General features: G+C 53.4%; 1 protein-coding gene across 3 annotated transcripts in view; it reads left to right on the plus strand.

Annotated features, from left to right (window-relative positions):
- Chchd6 (coiled-coil-helix-coiled-coil-helix domain containing 6) overlaps positions 1 to 22,227 on the plus strand; it is a 211,370-nt gene extending 189,143 nt beyond the window's left edge. For 2 of the 3 annotated variants that reach the window (XM_048356351.1, XM_048356349.1), the window contains 2 exons: positions 20,765 to 20,900; positions 22,018 to 22,124. In XM_048356351.1, the coding sequence (XP_048212308.1) occupies positions 20,765 to 20,900; positions 22,018 to 22,023 (142 nt within the window). In that variant the 3' untranslated portion in view covers positions 22,024 to 22,124. Of the gene's footprint in view, positions 1 to 20,764; positions 20,901 to 22,017 lie in introns of all 3 variants that reach the window. The other variant, XM_048356348.1, reaches the window with a different exon arrangement.

A 22,227-nucleotide genomic window follows, 5' to 3' on the forward strand; every position in this document is an offset into this window, starting at 1 on the left:
GCTATGAAAAGGTGGTTTTACAGCAGAGCAAAAGCTCTAATGTGAATGACACAGAATTGTCTGGGAGATAGCATACCAGCAGGAACATGGCGTTGGAAGAAAGAACAATGCTAGGTTTAGGTGGGAAACATTGCCTTCCACTCTGGCTTGGGATGATGTGGCAGGAAGTAGCCCAAGAAATCCAGAGGGAAAGGCCTTGGCTGTCCCACAACATGCTTATATGCCCTTCACTTGTGCAAAGTCGAAACACAGCCCCCACTCACACCTAACAGTCGCCTGCCTCTAGGAACCCAGCTAGTGCTGGGCGGCTCCTACCCCGGATCAGCGTCTCCCCCTCGGGGCACAGCAATGCCCGTCATCCCTCAGCCAGATGGACCTCCTTGTGAGCATCAGCCAGGCGGCCTCCTTGTGAGCATCCTCCTTGGGTGACTTCCCATGCCAGGGCCAGGGACATATGGCCCAGCCGCTCTACGTCTGTTTCCTCAGCTGTGTGTGTGCAGGGATGGCAATGCTGCCCTTTGTGGTTGAGGTAGGATAGTATGAAGTCATTGGTGCTAGCCCATGGCACTATATTGCAGAGAGTTTAATAGGTGGGGCCTATGGAAGCAAGTTTGGTCCCCTGGGACCCAAGCCCCTTCCTGTCTGCACCATGATGTGGAGAGGCCTCTTCCACTACATATTCCCCACAGGAATATGCTGTCCTGCAGTGGGGCCAGGTGACCCTGGACTGAAGCCTCGGAAACCACGAGCCACAGTAGGCCTTTCCTCGTCACACGAACACGTTATGTGCATAGAAAAGCCAGGATAGCGTTTTGTTCTAACCGTGTTAGTCCTGGGCCCTTCAGATGACGTGCACACCACACGTGCTGCATCTGCGTTGAGATGATCTGTAACTGCAGAATACACACTAGATTGCAAAGACTTAGTACAAGAAAGTTGTGCAATGTCTTACGAGTTTTTCATATTGCCTTACATATTGAGATGATAGTATTCCATTTTATTTTATTAAAAGAAATACATCCTTAAAATAAACTTTACCTGTTATACTTTTTTTTTTGCCAGTCCTGGATCTTGAACTCAGGGCCTGAGTGCTGTCCCTGGCGCTTTTTTTGCTCAAGGCTAGCACTCTACCACTTCTGGCCGTTTTCTATATATGTGGTATGGAGGAATCGAACCCAGGGCTTCATGTATACAAGGCAAACACACTACCTCTAGGCCATATTCCCAGCCCTGTTTTACTTTTTACATAGCTAGTAGAACACTTACAATCCCACACGTGGTTTACGTCCTATTTCTGTTGGGACCTCACTCCCTTCCTTTTAGCACCCCACCCCACCCCGTGCATGCTGCCTGCACACCCCTACCCAACACCACCTAAGTTGAAGCATCTGCTCCAGGTCTTGTGGGTGATGAGCTGGAGAAAGGTAGGGTTCCTGCATACCACCCTCTTCTTCCTCCCTTTGATTCTTTTTTTTTTTTTTTTTTTTTTGGCCAGTCCTGGGCCTTGGACTCAGGGCCTGAGCACTGTCCCTGGCTTCTTTTTGCTCAAGGCTAGCACTCTGCCACTTGAGCCACAGCGCCACTTCTGGCCGCTTTCTGTATATGTGGTGCTGGGGAATCGAACCCAGGGCCTCATGTATACGAGGCAAGCACTCTTGCCACTAGGCCATATCCCCAGCCCTTCTTCCTCCCTTTGAACACAAAGAAGTCTTCAGTGGCATTCAAAGCCTTTGTCAAGGCCAGAAGCCAGCCCATAGTCAAGTAGGAACCAGAACCGAAGTGCCTGGCTCTCGTCCACTGTGACTTTGACCATACCACACAGCCGCTGGTTTTATTGGAGCAGGTGGAGTAAGCTGGTGATGAGTGTAACTTCCACACACTTTCAGAGACTTGAGTTTACAAGAATCAGACAGAAAAGCATTTGAGCAACAAACTGTAGCACCTATTTGGGTAAGAGATCGAGAGTGTTTATTGGGAACTAGGCAGGTGTACACTGAGGAGTCGGGAGGCTAGCCTGGAGGGATCCTGGGGTAGGTGATGCTGTAGAGGTCTAATCTTGTAAGTTACCTGGCCTTTGGAATCTGACAAGAGTAACCCAGGGCAAAGCACTATCTGCTTTGAATTCAGGGATCTTGTGGGTGATTCTCTGAGGGTTAATAACCCAGTACATGCTCAGGCATGCTCATGAACTTCCACCCTCTCTCTGAAGGTGCAGAGTCACATTGCACAGATCAGTTTGTATATCAGAGTTCCTGGCCCAGTGAGTCACAGAGCACACTGGTGGTTTTGTATGTGTTGCATTCTCAGACTGACAGCAGCAGGCATATTTGGTAAGAATTTGAGCAAGTGTGAAAGGGTTGGAAGGTATGTACAGGGATGTGGCATTGTAGGGCTCATTCTGTCCCTGCTGGAGGTAGTAGTTGCCCAGGTGATGACCCTGTGGTCTAGAGTACTGCAGGTATCTTAGCTGTAAGGTTCGCCAGAAAGGAAACCCACCACATGGTTCAGGCAGAAAGGAGTTCATTAAGGGGCAAGCAAACTGCCAGCCTATACAAGATGGAGGCGTGGGAAGACAGAGAGGAAGGAAGAAGGGAAAAAGGGAAAAGAGCAAGAGTAAGAGAGAAAAGGAAAGAGGACTGTGTTGAGCTGGATTACAGGGGAAGGCGGGAGGGATGGCCAGGTGGATTGGATGTGAGCTCAGAGGAGGAGGAGGTAAGGCCTCCAGGTGTGCCCGTTACCTAGGTAACTCAGGTACTGGGCGCAGACTTAAACAGGTCGGGGGGGGGGGGGGGATCTGCATGGAGCCCTCCCGGGGGTGGGCCTTACATAAGCCATGTGACAGAAGATGAAGACTTCCCACACTAAGCCTGGGCCATGGGCTGAAAATTGTCTTGAGCCCAGGATCCTGAGAAACAACTCTTATCTAGGTTTCTGAATTTCTGATTTGTGAAAAGCCAGATGAGAGTCCATTTCTATGACGGAAGACTGGCAAGGGTCTGTTAGCATGCAGCATGTGACATGTGATTGTTGGCCTGGGGGTGAGGAAATAAGAGCAAGATGGACAGCAAAATGGCCCCATCTTCCAGGATGTCATAGTCCACACACCAGCCTGAGAGCATGTGAATCTGAGCTCCAGCGCCAGACCCGACGTGTGCAAGTTCTGTCATCTCCCTGTGTGTTCTCCCAGCCATAACATGTGGATTCAGAAGACACCAAGGTGTATGTGTGTAATATACTAAAACAGAGCTAGAGAGAGATCAGTGAGTAGAGTGCCTTCCACTGGGTCAGTTCATGATATAAACTTACAATATTTTGTAAGTTGTAGCTGTTTTACTTATTATTGCCATTGGCCATTAGAACCCAACAACCAGTTTAGACTCTTCACATTGCAATGTTTTTGAGCCAGGGGCAACATCTCAGTCACTGAGGCATCCTCCTGTTTGACTGGGAGACTCTCTTCCCCCTGGGACTGTGCCAGGGGGAATGAGCCACAGCCACAGAGGCAGAGTGGTCTCAGGGATGGTCGTCAGAGTTCCTGGGTCCCTCCCTCAGGAATGACTCAAGTGTAGCCCTGGCTGGTCTCCAACCGGAGGCCTCTGCTGTCGAGCACCTGTCTCTGAGACCCACTCTCAGGTTCTCTCTGAACTTCCTATCTGCCAGCCATGTTCTTGCTTGGACATGAAGCACTGGCCTTCTCTGTGGTTTGGCACTCCTGTCAATACTCCTGTGTCCAGGAGGGTACTTGGATTTAGCAGACCCTTCTGTGGTCCTTGCAAATCATGAGACCTTTGAACGTATTATCTCATTTGTCATTCCAGTGTTATAGGCAATGAGATTTGGAGTTGGCCAAACAGTTGGGCTTCCCAAGGTCATAGAGCTGAGCCAGAGAATCAGGTTCTAGTCCAGGAGAGCCTGCACAGCCGGGACAGGACAAGCAGTAGGATCCTGAGTGGCAGGGTATCCTTTTGATTTTGATGCCTTGGGAAGCCCAGAATATCTGAGCTTTTGAAATGCCATGATCATATGTGTTTCAGGAAGATAATTCCAGAAATGATATGTTGTCTTTCAAGCTATAGCTCTTCCATCCTATCTTTGTGACGCTGATTATTTTTAAGCCCAAGTTCAGGACATTTGTCTCTACTTGATTTCATGCCAATTGCAGGCTATTGTTCCAACCTGTCTCTTTCAGTCAGTGTATGCACGTGTGTGTGTGTGTGCACGCATGCACACGTATATGTGTAAGTAGGGAACATAATATGACAGAAGGAAGTAAGAATGCCTTAAGATGGCTTCCTGCCACAGAGCCACAGGTTTGTGAAAACTGTGTCTTGTGACAAGGTAGAGAAAAAGAGAGCAGGAATTTTATCCCTCACGTTCCTAAACAGTGATAGAACCAGATGGGAGGGCCAAAACATGACAGATCTTTTAGCAATACTCTAGAACTCACATTCACCCCATTGGCCATCTGAGTAAATCAATTTGGGCTTTAAGTCTGAATGTCAGACACAAGTACATCCTTGCCCCTTCTAATTCGTTTATTGAGTTTCCTACTTAATGTCTGCAATTATACTTTGTCCCTATGTTTTGTGCTCCCCTGTCTTTTGTGATTAGCAGAAGATGAAATGTGTGCGTATATGTGCAGAGTAACTTTGAGAAATGGATCTTACAGTCAGCTAGGCACTATGCTTAGTACTTGAAACACACACTAACACATAGTCTTTGGTGTCTATATTTGATTGGCTCTTAGTAGCATCTTAAAACCACAGGTGATCCAAAATACACAAATAAGTACATACGTATCTCCCACGTTTTTCAAAATGAAAAATAATTTTTGTCTTTTGACTAAAAGTTGTATACGAATGTCACAGTAAATATAGCAAAAGCACGAGGGAAGTTGTGAAGCTCTAAACGCTCTCCCTGCTTCTGTGTGGTGGCATTACTCAGTTCACGGAGAGGACCGTGCTCCTGCAGGGGAGTAGCGCTGTGGTGCACTCCACACGCAGGTGTGCGCGCTCTTCCCTGCCCACACGCGGTGCGCAGTAGAGATAACTTTACACCTGCACTTCTACATGCCTTGTTACCGTTCCATACGATGGCACAACTTTCATAAGGAATCCCTTATTGGTGGATCCTCAGGTGTTTCCCAACTTTTTCCCAGTAGGAGAAACACTTATCTTTACTTATCTTATCTTTACTTGCTTAAATTCGTCTAGACAGAGTTGTTGGGTCAAAAGATACATACACCAAAAAAACCTACTTGCATATATATGTATATTTGTATACTTACATTTTACAACTGAACCCCAGAAAGGAAAAGTGCCTATTCCCAGTTGGTAATGCTAGAGGACGTCTATTTCCCAAAGACTTCACAAGTTCAGGGTTGGCGGGGGAGGGGAGCTAGGTGGACATGTCAGAACAACCCCCCCCCCCCCTTACAATGAATTGATGCTGTTAGAATGTATGGGGAATAAAACCCAACTCTTGGTTTCAAAAGAAAAGGATTTTAAGTGTTTTGTAGAAAAATCTGTGCCAAACTCAAAGGGGGGAAGATAACCGTCACTTTTAAATCTCATTTCTATAGGTATTAAGTGAAATTGAAAAACCTTCTCTTCCATTATTGGCCTTTTTTTCTCTTCTTTTGTGAATTGCTTCCTGTGACCTCTGTTCTTTCCTGTGACTCATTTCTAAAAGGTATTTGTGTAATGTATTATTATTTAACTTTTGTCATGTCCGTTGTTCTAGTTAGTATTTTAATTTTTGCCCTTTGAAGGTTGATGTGGAGGGCAGGGATCAAGTATATCTTTGCTCGTTTTTCTGTGTGTGGTTTAAGTTATGTTGCAAAGACCTCCCCCCCCCCCACCCCGCTTGTGATATAATTTTGTGCATCCAGACTTTGAGGACTGAAGCTTCTATGATTTTATTTCATTCCATGAAGCTGTTGCCCCAGATAAGCCCCTGGGATTTTCTTGGAAGTAAGATGTGAAGTACAGATCCAATTTTGTTTTTTTTTCCCAAAGAGCAAGTCCTTTGTCCCATTAGTACTAGTATAAAATTCTACCCAGTCATATGCTAAATTTCTACTTATACACTTAGGCGTATTTCTAGACTCCTTTCCATGCAAGACCAATCCTGCATGTTTTAATTATGTCTAAAGTGTGTTAGGAAGCTACAGTTATTTAAAATATTAAAAATCTGGCAGAACAAGTTTTTCTACCTTGACTCTCTTTTTCCAACTTGTTCTTTGCGATGCATTTAGAATCACTTTGTCAAACTTCCCCAACCTTACTCCCAGACGGAAAAAGAAAAGAAAATCTGGTAGGCGCTTTTTTGAGATCAGTACATTCTTTTGAACACATTCAGCCCTATCACATTGCCATTCTTATTGTCTCTCTGCTTATGTGAAAACACTTTCCCGCTCATAGCAAGGTTGCTCTGCAGCTCCCTGACAGGGGTCTCTAATCTGCTTCATCACTTCTCCCAAATAAAGCATTGTCTTTTCCTCTCCCTGTGTCTGTCCACTGTGTCCTTCCAAAGATGTCTTCCGTAACTAACTACACAACCTGCCAGTTAGAAAATCACTGCTTCAGCGTGATGACTAGTCCCAAACCACCAGCAGTCTCCCTCTCTTCTTTCTGACCCAGAAAACTGTTCATGACTTGGTTCTATACTTCGTGGTCATGTGTCAGTTCCTTCATAGGGAGGGAACTGTGCCTTAATCTTTCCTGTTGCTCCTGACTTTCACAGTGTTTTTTTGGGGGGGAGGGGTTGGGGTTGCTTGGCGGGGGGTCATGGGTCTTGAACTCAGAGCCTGGCTTCTGTCCCTAAGCTCTTTTACTCAAAGCTAGCCCTCTACCACTTGAGCCACAGCTCCACTTCCCATTTTCAGGTGGTTAATTGGAGTTAAGAGTCTTGAGGTCTTTCCTGCTCCGGCTGGCTTTGTGTCATAATCCTCAGATGTCAGCCTCCTGAGATAGCTAGGATTACAGGCACGGACCACCAGCTCTTGGCCTGACTTGCAGAGTTTTAATGCAAGTACTAAGCTTTCCTTCTGTATGGTGACCCAGTCGGGGCTCACCTTTTATCTGCTCATGACCAGGAAGACATCTGTGGTGCACTTTGCAGTGCATCTTGTCAAGAAGCCCTAAAGAGGACCCATCTCACCCCAGCCATGTCAGCCTAGGACTGGTCACACACACCCCTGCGGGCTTCCTGTGAAGGCCTGGTGTTCACTTGGCGATGGATGGATCGGTATTTTGTGGGAAGATACTTTAGACACTATCCCGGTGTGTCTTTGCCTCCATCATCAGCTCTCGCCAAAGAGGCCACCACAATAATGGGTACCAAATGGTGATGGGTTACTTCACAATTTCTCCCTTGTTGAAGAGTTGCTATTCTGCCAGGTGAGGAGTTTCACCATCTCCTTCACTGAGCTAGCTAGGTGTTCATTTATTTGGTTACATTAATGAGAACTCAAGGATTCACATTTGTGTGTTGAGTTGGAATGTACATTCTCACTTATTTTGATGTTCAAATACTCTAGATTTCAGATGCCCCTCAAACATTCTTTTCTGTTATGCATGTGTTAGGGGCAGGGTGTACTAGGGCTTGAACTCAGGACCTGGGTGCTGTCCTGGAGCTTTTTTGTTCAAGGTTAGTGCTCTACCGCTTGAGCTACAGCTCCACTTCTGGCTTTTTGCTGGTTAATTAGAGAGAACATTGTCAAAGGCTTTCCTGTCCAGGCTGGCTTTGAACTCCAGTGCTCAGATCTCAGTCTTCTGGATAGCTAGGACTATAGATATGAACTACCAGTGCCCAGCTCTTTTCTGTCCTTTCAGCCTATGGTTTTTTTTTTTTTTTGTTTTTTGGCCAGTCCTGGGCCTTGGACTCAGGGCCTGAGCACCGTCCCTGGCTTCTTCCCGCTCAAGGCTAGCATTCTGCCACCTGAGCCACAGCGCCACTTCTGGCCGTTTTCCATATTTGTGGTGCTGGGGAATCGAACCAAGAGCTTCCTGTCTAGGAGACAAGCACTCTTGCCACTAGGCCATATTCCCAGCCTCTCAGCCTGTGTTTTTATTTCCTGGCATTTCTTCCCCTTCTGACAGAGTAGATCTTATTCTTAGTTCCAACAGGCCTGGAATCAGCCATTTTTCTAAGGAGTTCTTTTCCTTTTGTTGGAAAATGGTATTTGAAACCAAAGTCTGGGCACTGGGTGTGCTTTTGTGCTGTCAGTGGATAGAGCCAGGACACTCATGTATGCCCAGAACACATACATGTATGTGCATGTACATGCACCATGCGTTTATAATATTTTGTTTTGTTTTTTTTTTTTTTTTGGCCAGTCCTGGGCCTTGGACTCAGGGCCTGAGCACTGTCCCTGGCTTCTTCCCGCTCAAGGCTAGCACTCTGCCCCTTGAGCCACAGCGCCGCTTCTGGCCGTTTTCTGTATATGTGGTGCTGGGGAATCGAACCTAGGGCCTCGTGTATCCGAGGCAGGCACTCTCGCCACTAGGCTATATCCCCAGCCCCTATAATATTTTTATCTATATTTTTAAGTCTCACCAATTCCAGTGCCTGGGAGTTCTTTGTGGCCTTCCCTTTCCATGGCTGGAAATCCCTTCCAGAGAGCAGGAAACCTGGCTCTTCTTTTCCTCGTGACCATCACCCAATGCCTTGACTCCCTTTCATATACACCCTGCCGCTCAGCACAGGACACCACGGCCACCTTCCTGGCAGCTCACCGCGCCACTTCCTCCGTCTGCTCCTGCTAGGGGCAGGGATAGTGGCAGGGGAAAAGGGGTCGTTGGGCACCAGGAAGCAAAGGCAGGGCCCCACGGCCAAGGTATCCACCATGGCATGGATGCGAGGGTGGGCACAGGGTGAGGCCTCCCTCCAGGGGTCAGCTCGTGTCAGGGAGCACTGGGCTCCGCAGCCAGGAGCTGACCCCTTGAGTGTGCGAGGGAGCTCAGTTCCGGTTCTAAGCCTACATATCACTTGGAGAGGTTGGTTTTAGGGTGCTTTCTAGACTAAGAGCCCCTTTTGTCCTGGCGAAGGAGCACCCGACATCTGAGGTGAAGAGAAAGGGGAGTCCCTGAATGATGGGGAGCCATGTGAGGAAACAGGCCCCGGGTCTACGAGCCCTCTTGCAGGACGTGCTGGGTGCCCTGGGCTGTTCTTTACCATCTGTGTAAATGATCAGGGCAAATGGAAGGGAGAGGAGAGAACCCATCGACGACCCGTATAAAGAGTACCAACCTGCATACATGTCTCCAACTTAGAAAATAGTGAGATCCACAAAAATTAACTCAGAATGATCACAGACCTAAATTTAATGCACTAAGTTATCAGACTCCCAGAAGATAAACAAGAAAATAGACACCGTCTTAGGCTTAACCATTACATTTTAGGTATGATGACAAAAGCACAATCCATGAAAGCATTGATGTTGACCTTCACTCAGACACAGTGAGGACGTGTGAAGGAGACACGAGACCCCCCTGGTCTGCCAGGGCCTGCTGGGGTGTGATCTAGTGGAGACAGAGTGAACAGAGCTTTCAGAAGAGTCACAGTAGAAGACAACACGGAGATGGGTTAGAGGAGGCGCCTCGGTGGCCCCAGGAGAGGTGTGTGGGGGCAAGGCTGGAGGAGGCTCTAGGCATGCCCCTGACGCCTGGGTCTGTTGTCTGGCAAAGAGCCCAGGAGCATGGTGTGAGGTACCCAGGAGGTAGGCTTGAATTTCACCTCACAGCAAGGCGACAGGAGGTCAGATTTGGGAATGGCCGGCCGATGCCATGGGGCGCCAGCATAGCTGCCCCGGGGAGCAGCAGGTGCAGCCATGGCTTAGACTCAGACCTAGCCATACATTGCCAGCAAGGAACTCCTGTCTAGGGTTACCAAGTGGAGTCCGGTTCTTGCCTCCCCATCCTGGGTCTCGTGTTATGACTGTGCTCTCACAGGAGCACGTGACACACTTGAACTTTTCTTGAGCCCAAGTGCCCCACACCCTGCTTGCCTGGGCTGGCCCAGCTGGCCACACCCGCTCCTGGCAGAGAAGGGCGAGACAGGCCACAGGGGCAGTGTGTTGTCTGCCCAGCCCCTGTAGGAAAGTCTGTGACTCACCCAGCAGCAGACAGCAGGGAGCACCTGTTGCAGTAGAAGTGTTCTGAAGGCCCAGACACTGCAGGGGCGAACACTAAGACTCCCACCTTGGGAGGCTTCTGGAGCTATAGGGAAGGAAGAATGAGTCACTCAGACTCAAGGAGAGAGGGGCGGGAGGAAGGCCAGCAACAGGAATCTAGTAGATGAGGAGCAGCAGAGATGAGACTGTAGGAAGTCAGCCCACCCAGCATAGCTCGGGCTGGACAGTCTGACAAGATGCATAGCCAGGGCCAGGCCTCCCGGTGTTGGGACCCAAGTCAGTCTGGCTCAACATCGAGTGTGTCTGTTGGGTGTGTTCTCTGCCCTAGAAGCTATAAGGAAGTAGAGTCTCAGTGACTTAATTATCGACGCCCTGCCCACCTCAGTATACTTGTGGACACTCTGTCTCCGGGGTTACACCTGTCCCCTAAGGAGCCCGCCCCCATGTGGCCGCCTGCAGTGTGTGTGCTGCTCTGGTGGGGCCGTCAGCGTCAGGGTCCTCAGAGGCCAGCAGGCCTTGCAGACCCGCAGAGCAGAAAGCAGAGGCAGGAAGCTTGTGTGCATGCTCACCTGGGGTCACGGTCAACGCACGTGGCACCGGCAGGACAGCGCGAAGGAGCTGCTCTGCGAGGACCTCTGTGGGCGTGGGTACGGGTCTGTGCAGTGAGGTGAGGCGGGGGGGGGGGGGCAGGGCGGTGGTGGGCACATTGAGAAGATGGCCCTGCTGCTTTCTGTCGCCACTGGTTTATTTAGCACGTGCTGTTTGCAACACTGGCAGGCCCTGGGAATACACGAGCAGCCAGAGGAGCTTCAAGCCAGAGAAAGAAGGCTATGTAATAGCAGCAGGAATAGACACAAAGCAAGCATGGAGACTGGGTGGGGCGCACATAGTAGGACCTCTGTGGTATCCGTAGAACAACTCTTCGCTGCACAGTGACGCCCCAGTCTGCTGGAGGGGCTGGCTTGGGCATGCAGACAGGTAGGTTTGCCAGGCCACTGGTGGCCAGTGGCCTGTAGTACACAGAGCAGCCTGAACGTGGACCCCAGAGGCACACTGGTGGGAAGGAGGGCATGCTGGAGGCCTCCGCAGCTCCTGTTTGGGAGCAGAAACACGTGGTGGGGTGGTGCCAGGAACCCATGCAGAGAAGCAAGAGCGATTGAGAAGTCCTTTGAACACCATAGAACGGCTCTCACGCTGGCAGGCACCACAAACCTTGAAGATTTCCAAACTGGGGACTGACTTGCAGTCCAGTTATTTTTCCATCACACTAGTTAGCACAGTGGTGGGTGGCCCAGCACGAATAGGAAAGCAGGGTGGGATCTTGGGAAGAAGGGGAGGGCTTGAATTTGTGCAGCAAGAGTAGAGAAGAGGTTACTGAGAGATTGAAGAGTCAAAGAACATGTGACAGCCCCAGTGGTCATCTTCCCTGGGTAGCCCAGGACCCTGTGCTCTCCTCCAGTGGGCCATCTCATTCCCAATCTGTGCGTGGAGCTACTTGAGTTGCATCTTTCTACTCCACTCTAAAGTCTCTCTGAGGAGAGCGCCAGGGCTTGGTTTTGATCACCACAGATACGCCACTGCCCCATGTGGCTTTGGATCCCTGGAGCCATCCACAGATGAGCGTGCGGGTGGGCAGAGTCACACAAGGGCATGACCTCGGATGCGGATCACCCCAGGAAACCGCATAGCCGGGAGGGCTGATGAGCAGAGGAGACTGGAATGGAGAGGGCCACATGGGCCTGGAGAGCAAAGGGCTTGCCGCATGTGGAGTTGAGTTGGGTGTCACTCCATGGATTCTGAGTATAAAGGGTGTATTGCACGACTCAAAGCATCTAGGACCTTTGAGGATAGAGGCAGGATGGGAGGGCAGGGAGCCCCTGTTGACCTGGAAGGCCTCCGCCTCAGCTGACTAAAACCAATGGTTTTTAAGGCCATGAGGCAAAGCTGCCAGACTTCCCAAAAATCTCTCAGATGTTCCTTCCACACTCATGTACTCTAGGTCCACACCCCTGCAAAGTGGAGGTTGTCTCCTCCCACCACCCCAAATCATACAGGACTTCCTCTAGGTAGCTGTGGCTTGACTCAGAATTGGAGATGACCTTGTGACTGCGGCCTGTTGCCAGTTAGGGTGGCCATTGTCAAATCCTTTCATTACTGGGGAGGGGAGCTTGTCCTTTCATCCTTTCATTATACTGGGCGGGGGCTGGTCAAATCCCTTTACGTTATACTAGGTTCATTTTGACAAGGGTAAGACTTGAGTAGTACACCCAGCCAGTGGTCTGTCCCTGCCAGACATCCTGTACCAGTTCCCATCACTTCTTTCAGTGGCTGAGAACTCTGGAGAACCTGTCTCCAAAGCAGGAGCATCTCCTTACCTGCCCTGGCTGGCCTGCACAGTGCGGTCTGCACAGCGGACGTAGGGACCATCCTCCTGCGTTGTTGTCCCCAGGGCCTCTAGCAGCACTCCTAGTGTCTAGGCCTCTGCAGGCCACGCCTTGGTGCTGGGCAGATCCAGCAGAGCAGCCAGCCGCAAGCTACGCTTGCTGGGAGGAAGAATCCACCTCGACGAGCACCATGTCCAGTAGGCGGCACCCTTCCTGTCCCAGGCTGGGACCTTCAGAAACCTGTCCCTCACGCAGCCCCCAAGCTCCTAACAAACCAAGTCGGCCGGGCCTGAGCATCTTTGGTGAGAGTAATGTTCTCCCGTGGCAGACACACCCTCGTGGTTCAGCCAGCAGGAGTGGAAGGCGCGCAGCGTGCTGCGGTGTGCCCCCAGGAAGCAGCTGCCCAGGTCTTCGGGCTAGCCTCAGGACGGCAGTGTGGCAGGGACCGCGGGCTGCACCGAGGGCCAGGCCCTGCCTCTGGGCCTCCTACTCACCGGCAGAACCCCGAGGCCATGCTGAGGTTTGGTCTTCTACTTGTCTGCCCACCTAGGTCCTCGGTAGGTGTTTTCAGCCGTGAGTTTGTACGTGGGCCTGTAACACGGAGTTTCTTCCTGGAGAAGGTTGTGGCGGAAGGCCAGGTTGCAGACGGCCGAGCAGGACCCAGCAACTCAAAGAAAAGAATCTTGGCTCACAATGAAGCACCACTATGAGGTTGGATTGGGCGGAGCTGGCGGGCCCTCTTGTTAGGACACAGGCACTGAGGCCGAGCTGAAGCTAGCCGTCGTCCTCCAGGAGTGCTTGTGTGGCCAGTCCCTAATTAGTGTCAACCAGGAGCTGGGTTTGCAGAGCAGATGGAAAGGGGAGATGCATAGGCCCTGAGGTGACTGAAGCTTTCTGGATGAGAGATGGCAAGAGCTCACGGGGGTGGGGAGGGCAGGCACATGAGCGCTAGAGACCCAGGTCAGGGCCGGCACTTGCTTAGGGAACACAAGCTTGCACCCGAGACCCTCCAGCAGCCCAGATAGGCCCAGATGTCATTGCCACAAGGATGACAACCACACTAGCTCAGGGTAGTCCACTCCAAATGCTGGATCATGGTGACACTGCCGTTTCCTTCCTCCTCCCTGACACCCTGAGTCCACACACAGCTCGTGAATGCGGCCTCTCAGGGGAACGTGCGCATCCTTCTTTTCTCTAACAGGGCACAGACAGGAAAGAAAGTGCCCTTTCCCAATCTGTGTTGGTGTGTGCGTGCACGCGCGTGCACACGCGTGTGACACACATGTTTGCTTGTGCTGGGCGGGGTGGGGTGAGAATAGAACAAGGGAGGGCTGCAGAGACTGCTGTCAGAGGCAGCCTTCCTCGCTGATGGACAGCCAGGATGCATTTGTGCCCCGTGTCCTCTTGGGAGAGGCTTACGCCGGGCCCCCGGCTGGGCCAGAGCTTTCCAATATGTTCTCTCCTGCCTGAGGGGTGAGGCAGCTGGGCACCTTGTCTGAGTAGCTGGCAGTGATCCCAAGTGGCATGTTGATCAATGGCAAGATCTCTGGGTTCCACTCTCCCAGGCCGAAATGACACATTGTCGATAGCAGCCAGTTAACCAAGTCCTTAGTCACAGTGGTCTCATCAGAGCCTTAGCCCTGGCCGCAGGTTAAAGCAGAAACCTCTTCTGAACAGCTAGATCAGCCCTGACAAAGACGAATGTCTAATTCACTTGGAATCTCCTTACTGCTGCCTGTAATAAAAAGCTTGCTCTGCAGCGTCTCCCCCTGCCGATGTTTCTCTGAAATTAAATATCAGGAGGACATATAATAGCCCAATTCCATGCCAGGCCAGTATTATCAGATTGATGTCAGCAACGATAATAGAAGAAGGATAAGTTGATGAGATTCCATTTATTAAATAAAGTGAAGAGGCACAGAGGGTTTGGGCCATAAGATGAGCATATGTGGGGTGTGCTTTGGCGAGTTGACTGGAGGCCGGAAGGCACCTAGCTCTGCTAGGTGCTCTCCTGCCCGTGTCCGCGCTGAGGCTGGCGTGCCTGTGTGGCAACACAGGTGGGTGCCATGCCTGCTCTGACCCAGGTCGCTGATTCCTCGCTGTCCTTGCCTGTGGAGCCTGCCCTCGTCGTCTACTTCATGCACCCACACAGTGGGCGTCTTCCTCTCTTCCCTCTCTCCCTCGGCTCCTGCCTGGGCTTCCTCCCCTCTCCTTACTCAGAGGCAGCAGCTTTTAGCATTGAGGAGCCTCAAACTGCATGGTCTGCCTGTCTTGCTGCTTGCTTGTCAGCTTTCTTCCAGGGTGAGAGACCCACCATATTCTCAGTGCTCTTCACTGTGCAGCCTTGCATGCTCTACCTTTTCTTTAAAGGTAGGGACGAGGGCCGTGGAACCAAACACACTAGGCTTTTATCCTGAACCCACCCAACTTTGCCAAGTGGCTTACTTTGTCAAGCCACTTAACCACTCTGAGAATGGGTTGGTAATGTCGTGGATGTTCATAGAGCACAGTAGTCCATGGCAGGTATTGGTCCTAAGAATGGCCGGACCACAAACCTACCACATCCCAGAGAGCCTGAATTTCCACTGCTCACTAGGATAGAAGTGTATCTTCTCCCTTTCCTATGGCCTGGTCCCCACCCAATGTCTCCCAGCAGGCAGAGCTTCCTGCAGAGCCAAGGAAGGCACTGCGCAGACCTACCCGGGATGACAGCTTCTCCCTGACCAGGGGAACTGAGGCGCTTGGTTCACGTCTAAATGCAGATGGTGCCTCACCAGGTTGGGCAGAGACATGGAGCAGAATCGGTCACTGACCACTGATTGCAGCAGTGCCCACTGCAGTTGTACTGCTTGCTGTAAGAGCCCTGGGCACCAGGCCTCGACCACCGAGGAGTGGCCCAGCATGTGCCGTCTCTCCTAAGCCCTGCCCGTCACCCCTGCCAGTGTGGCCTCTGGAGGGCGGGGCACGCCACCTTCTGTGTGGGGCACTGTAACATGGCACTGCCAGCTGGCGTCTCCAGAGGGTAGACGCTCTTTCTGGGAGGGGTCCAGCGTCCCTGGCTGCTCGGAGCAGGAGCACGCCGCCATCCCTCCTCTGCCCCTCCACGGCCTTGTCCCTGTGCATCTGCCCCCATCCCCCCTTCACTTCATAGCAGGAGAGAAGTTAGTTCTGCATCGCTTTAGGAACCCATGCTACCTTACCGCGACCTCATCTTCACCAGTCTCGCCTCTAATGACCCTGCTTCCAAATAAGATCGTGTTCTGAGTCCAGGAAGGACGGGCTCTGGAGAGGGGCCCTGGACGCCCCTCCCCATGCTGTACCCTCCTGACAGCAGCTGTGAGTGAAATAGACACTCACTCCAAACTGACGTGAGCCAAAGTAGAGCATGCCGGCCTGGGCCACAGGAGAGCTGGGAGCAGCATGGGCCTCTCCCTGAGACACTCGGATGGAGTGGGGTCTGTGTGGCTGCTGGGGGCCCCGTGTTCTGTTTTCCCTGGAGGATCAGGGCTTCAGCTGTGTGCCTTCACCGTCTTTGACTGGAACCAGGCTGGCCTACCTGGGTCAAGTGGCTCAAGCCTATGCTCCCAGGTGAGGTCCGAGCTGGTCGTGCTGACAGAGCCTAGGTGGGAAGAAGAGGGACAGTAAGGCGGCATCCTACTCTCTAAGCCCTGCATGTAGGGCTGCCTCGCCACAGATCTTCTTCACCTAGTGCTACCAATCACCCACCTTCCTGCAGGTACCAGTGCCCCCGCCCCACCTCTGACCTGGCTCTGCCTTTGTTTCCAGCACCTGCAGCTCAGTTGCTAATAAAAGCTGCACTTTTCAACACTCACACACGTCCTTCCTGGTCTTCATCTTTGGGGCAGGTGATCACCATCTCTATTGTGCAGAGGAGGGAGATAAAAGCTTTGGCCTTGCCTTGGGGTGAGACCAGGCACCCCCCACACTGCCTTGGATAGTGGGAGATCCCTGGTGTCACCAGATGCACACACGGCATCCTTTGGCATAGAGACTGGCACTGAGCTAGGGGTCCAGGAAGTACTCTGTCCCTGGAAAGTTTGTGGCATGCTGTGAACACGTGAGCTTAAGCACTTGAAGAGCTGCTTCTCCTAGAACTCATGCTGCAAACAGGAGTTGTTAGCATGCATTATAAAATGAGGTGGCCCCGGGCCAGACCTGGTGGGGGGCGGGTGGCTGGCTTTTTTAGAGCGCACTGCACCTCCTGAATAGCTTCACCCCAGGCCTAGACCTGCCCTGCTGCAGAGAATGCATTCACTTCATAAGCTGAGGTCTGCCTGGCTTGTCCCATTTGGAGCCTTTTTGAACAAATGGGTAGAATTTCTTGCTGTTGACATTTGCCCACCCTTCTGTGTGCTCATACTGTTCCTGCTGAATCCCAGAGGAGAGGCCTCTGTGGTCCCAGAGGTGGTGTCAGTGTGAAGGGGGTAGATTTCACCACGGCCCAGTTTCTCCTGACCTGGGAGCCCATGGGTGTTCTTTGAGGTTTACCCTTCACATGCACAGAGGCCCTCACTGGGCACCTGAAGGCCGGTGGGGGAGGGGCTAGTGAGGGAGGACAGAGCCCCAAGCTCGTGGGGAAAGGGACGAGTGATCATGCTAGCCTCTGTTCTTCTGCAGTCCCGAAGAATAGCTGTCAGGCCTCAGTTGTCCATCTGTAGAGGACAAGGCTCACAATTGGAGTTCTGGCTCCAAGATGATGCATGCAGACTGGGCCAGGGTTGTTCTCCTAGACCCTAACCTGAGAGTGCTTTTCCACCGTGGTTGGTTAGCCTCACCCCTAGTCCCAGAGCAGACAGCGCTGCCTTCACTGAGCCCTGGAGCGTCTCCTAAGCTGTCGTCCCCACTAAGTGTCTGGTGAGAGACCTGCTGCTCAACCTGGTGGGGGAGGAGGGTCACAGTCCTATGATGGAGGGAGGAGGGACACTGCTTCAAGGTAAGTGCTGTGGCCTCAGGGACACAGACTTCAGAGGGGCAGCATGTGAGAAAACAGGATGAGACCGGTGGGCTGAACAGCAGTGCAGAGGGCAGGAGAGAGGACAGGACGACATTCTCAGACACTATACCTTCTCAGGATGGGGTGCTCCTGGAGAGGTCCTCAGAGGAGGACGGGATGGGGTGCTCCTCAGATGAGGACGGATGGGGTGCTCCTGGAGGTCCTCAGAGGAGGATGGGATGGGGTGCTCCTGGAGGTCCTCAGAGGAGGACGGGATGGGGTGCTCCTGGAGGTCCTCAGATGAGGACGGGATGGGGTGCTCCTGGAGGTCCTCAGAGGAGGACGGGATGGGGTGCTCCTCAGATGAGGACGGATGGGGTGCTCCTGGAGGTCCTCAGAGGAGGACGGGATGGGGTGCTCCTGGAGGTCCTCAGAGGAGGACGGGATGGGGTGCTCCTGGAGGTCCTCAGAGGAGGACGGGATGGGGTGCTCCTGGAGGTCCTCAGAGGAGGACGGGATGGGGTGCTCCTGGAGGTCCTCAGATGAGGACGGGATGGGGTGCTCCTGGAGAGGTCCTCAGAGGAGGACGGGATGGGGTGCTCCTGGAGGTCCTCAGAGGAGGACGGGTTGGGGTGCTCCTGGAGGTCCTCAGAGGAGGACGGGATGGGGTGGTCCTGGAGGTCCTCAGAGGAGGACGGGATGGGGTGCTCCTGGAGGTCCTCAGATGAGGACGGGATGGGGTGCTCCTGGAGAGGTCCTCAGAGGAGGACGGGATGGGGTGCTCCTGGAGGTCCTCAGAGGAGGACGGGATGGGGTGCTCCTGGAGGTCCTCAGATGAGGACGGGGTGGGGTGCTCCTGGAGGTCCTCAGAGGAGGACGGGATGGGGTGCTCCTGGAGGTCCTCAGAGGAGGACGGGATGGGGTGCTCCTGGAGGTCCTCAGATGAGGACGGGGTGGGGTGGTCCTGGAGGTCCTCAGAGGAGGACGGGATGGGGTGCTCCTGGAGGTCCTCAGAGGAGGACGGGATGGGGTGCTCCTGGAGGTCCTCAGAGGAGGATGGGGTGGGGTGCTCCTGGAGGTCCTCAGAGGAGGACGGGATGGGGTGCTCCTGGAGGCCCTCAGAGCAATTGAAGAAGCTGTGCACAGAGAAGACCCCACCTTTGCCAGAAGCGGGGCGTCCTCCAAAGGGGACACACTGTTTTAAAGGACTGTGATGACACACATCTGTGCCAACAATGAGGAAATGCAAAACTGGAACCATCCTACAAGTGTGTGGGGAAGTAATGGGTGGCCTCACAGGACAACCCCACAGTTCTGGCGAGGGAGGGCCAGGGCCATGGTTTTCTCCTGCTCCCCTGATGGGTTGCAAAGTGGACTTCCTCTGTCAGAGGAAAGGCTCTTCAAGACTTGGTCTGTACAGCAAGCGCCAGCATGAAGAGGGCGAGGGTCACACCAGAGCCGATGGGCAGCAAAACTCAGGCTAGGGTGACCTCCCCAGCCCCACCTGGCCGCTGGGGATGGGTGTGCTCTGCTTGGCCCGCTTGCCCCCTTGGTGTAAGCAGCCCAGTCATCCCCTCCCCCCCAGGAGTGAGAGGATGCGGCCGTAGATGGCCTGCTTCTCCCTGCGGAGTCCCACTCGGTTGTGATTAGGTCTGTGTGCAGGGGTTGGTACAGGAAAGAAAGGAGGACCCACAGGCAGCACTGTGGGGCTGGACCGCAGTGCTCAAGCACCCCATCTCCAGACTGCTGGAGTGGGACCGCGAAATGCCCCTTACTCTCAAGGCTTCTGCTGCTTACTGTACTGTTGTAGATGAGTCTGGTTTGGTTAATTTATTGTAAACAGTAGTGGTGCTACCCTCCTCCAGTGCCTGCTTTGTGGCTAAATGCTGTCAATGAGAGACCTGGGCAGGAGAGCCTCCGGCCTGCGCGTGCGCATGCACAATGCTGGGCCTTCCTGTTGCTAAGAAATCTGAGGAAGGGCCCTGCCGTGCGTGGGCTGGACTGCAGAACCATTGGCCGGGTTCCTGAGGGCCACAGGGCTGTGACAGTGCACCCTGGGTGTGCCTGGCCCAAACGCCCTGAGCAGATGGTAGACTCGGTGTGGCCAGCCCATGTAAATACACGTGACTGTCCCCACGCTTCAGTGTGGCCAGCCCATGTAAATACACGTGACTGTCCCCACGCTTCAGTGTGGCCAGGCCACGTAAATACACGTGACTGTCCCCATGCTTCAGTGTGGCCAGCCCACGTCAGTACACGTGACTGTCCCCACGCTTCAGTGTGGCCAGCCCACGTCAGTACACGTGACTGTCCCCACGCTTCAGTGTGGCCAGGCCACGTCAGTACACGTGACTGTCCCCACGCTTCAGTGTGGCCAGCCCACGTCAGTACACGTGACTGTCCCCACACTTCGGCCCGTGTGCCCCAAGTATGAGAGTGCAGGAAGGAGATGGTGAGTGGTGGCTCCAGCCTCCTCCCAGCCTGGGGCCACTGGGGAGGGTGTGAGTGAGCGTGTCATCACGGGTCTGAGCCACCGCGTGGACGCGTGGCAGTAGAGGTGAGTGTGACGAGCCCACGGGGGAGTGTGTGTGAGCGTGCCTGGGAAGGAGCGTGTGCCACACGGGAGGGAGGGGGAGGTTGCGGGGCGGGAGGAGGAGGAAGCAGTGGATGGGAGGAGACACCTCGCCCTACTATGCTAGTGCATATTTTCTTTTTTGTTGTTTATTTTTATTTCACAATTTTTAAAAGTGAGCATATTCATTTATTGTGGGTTCTTAAACTACTCCAGTAAAGGAAGAAGGAAGAAGTGGTAAAGCACCTCAAGATATTACCATGGCTATCTGTAAGAAATTTGAAACTTTTCTTTTTGGACATTCTTGGTTTTCTAGGTTTGCTGCCTTCATGTGTATTTATTTTAAAATCATAGGAACAATTTGCATAAGAAGATAGCGTATATATAGCTATAGTCCCAGGCGAAGCTTGGCATAGAAAAGTCCTTGTAAGGTGTCTGGGCTAGGCCCAGCTGGGAGGGTCACCCTAGAGGTCGGGGCCTCGGGCTGAGGTCACTGCCCGCCCAGTCCTTTCCTGCACTGAGGTGGCCCAGCGTGGCACCCCGGAGTCTACACCCCAGGGTGTGGTGCTTTCACCACCCCTAACCTCTACAGCGGGCTAGGTGGCTGCCAGTAGGCGGCTACCCTAGAGTCTGGCCCCAGGATATTTGTGAGTGGGGTCGCTTCCCTCCCCTGCCCACCTGGGAGCAGGTTTGGAACCTTTGTACTCTGTCCCTCCCAGGCCCCGCCGGGTGGAGCCCGTGTGCTCAGGCCTGCAGTACCAGATCCTCCGCTGCTATCGAGACCACCTGCATGAGGTGCTGCTCTGCTCCGACCTGGTCAAGGAGTACCAGCACTGTGTCAGCTCCGCCCACAAGGTAAGGCCAGCCACCTGCCTCCTCTGGAGTCAGAGTCTGGGTTCTGCACTTGCCAAGAGAGGCGTTCCTGGGTCTTAGTTTCCCCTCCCTGTGAACACTCTGCTTGGCTCCTCCCATGCGTCCCTTGGACCTCAGCCCAGGAAAAGGGGGGCCCCGTGGTGTTTTCCCCAAGTGGGTGGGTGAGATCAGCCCTGCCTTCCACTGTCCTTGCTGCACCAAGGCAAAAATAGGATGTTGAAGCAGACAGATTGATTGCACTATGCTCCAGCATGTCTCTGCCACCCCAGCATGCCGAGAGAGGCTCGGGGACACGGCCAGGCCCAGCCCCCAGCCCCCAGCCCCAGCCCTGCGTGAGAGTGAAGTGGAGGTGAGCAGGTGGCCGGAGCAAAGGCTAGCCCAGGTCTCCCCGCTGTTTGGCGCAGGCTCTTGTGTCTGGACCACTGCGTTCCACCTGCTTCCGGGGCCTTGGCACCCAGCCACACATGCAGCCTCAGAGAGAACAGGAACTAGAGAAACCTCACCTCTTCTAGCCTCTACCTCATAAGGCTTCTGGCAGCTAGGGTCCCCAAGAGGGACCAGCTATCAGAAAAAAAGAGGCCCACCTGGTTGGGGAGCTGGGCGATCCCCCACATGAAGCTCAAGCAGCAGACCTGAGCTCCTGGGACGGCTCAGATACCTGTGGGTGTGACACCTTCCACGTGGAAAGCCTGGGTGCCACGTGTGGCCGTCCACTGCACAACAGGCCAAGGGCTCACGCCCCCCCCCCCCATGCCAGTGCCCTTGCTCTCCCGGGGCTGGCTTAGAAACTCTTGCCTGTTAAGTTAGGGACCAGAGGGGGCGCCCCAGTAAGGCGGGGCAGACGCGAGACAAGGCTGCGCTGCACCTAAGCTGCATGCCAGTCAGCTCCTGCCCCTGAGTGAGCTGGGGTGTGGGGGGGGTGGTGTGGTGAGAGTCTACAGAGCCTCCCCCCCGAGGCAGGGTTCCTGCTACAGGGAAGTGGCCCCGGCCCCGGGCGCCCTGCCAGGAGCCCTGAGCAGAGGGCCGTGGCCTCTCGGAGCCGTGGCCACCCGGTCGTCACAAGAGAGCCACCACTGAGCGCCAACTGTTTTCTTTGCAGGGCTAAGGAGCAGCATCGTCCCTGCCCTGCAGTGACCTGGCGTGCTGAAGGAGGGACTGACCCCGGGACCACAGGCCCAGGCCACGGCCGCTGTGCTCTGCCATTTCCCACTGGCCACCGCACTGCCTCTGAGCTCGTGGTGCAGTGTGGTTAGGAAAGCGTGGGCTGCTGTCTGAGAACCAATAAAGCAGATGGCACTGTGTTCACTCA

Source organism: Perognathus longimembris, chromosome 10 (assembly GCF_023159225.1).
Source record: "Perognathus longimembris pacificus isolate PPM17 chromosome 10, ASM2315922v1, whole genome shotgun sequence".
NCBI classification, from domain to species: Eukaryota; Metazoa; Chordata; class Mammalia; order Rodentia; family Heteromyidae; genus Perognathus; species Perognathus longimembris.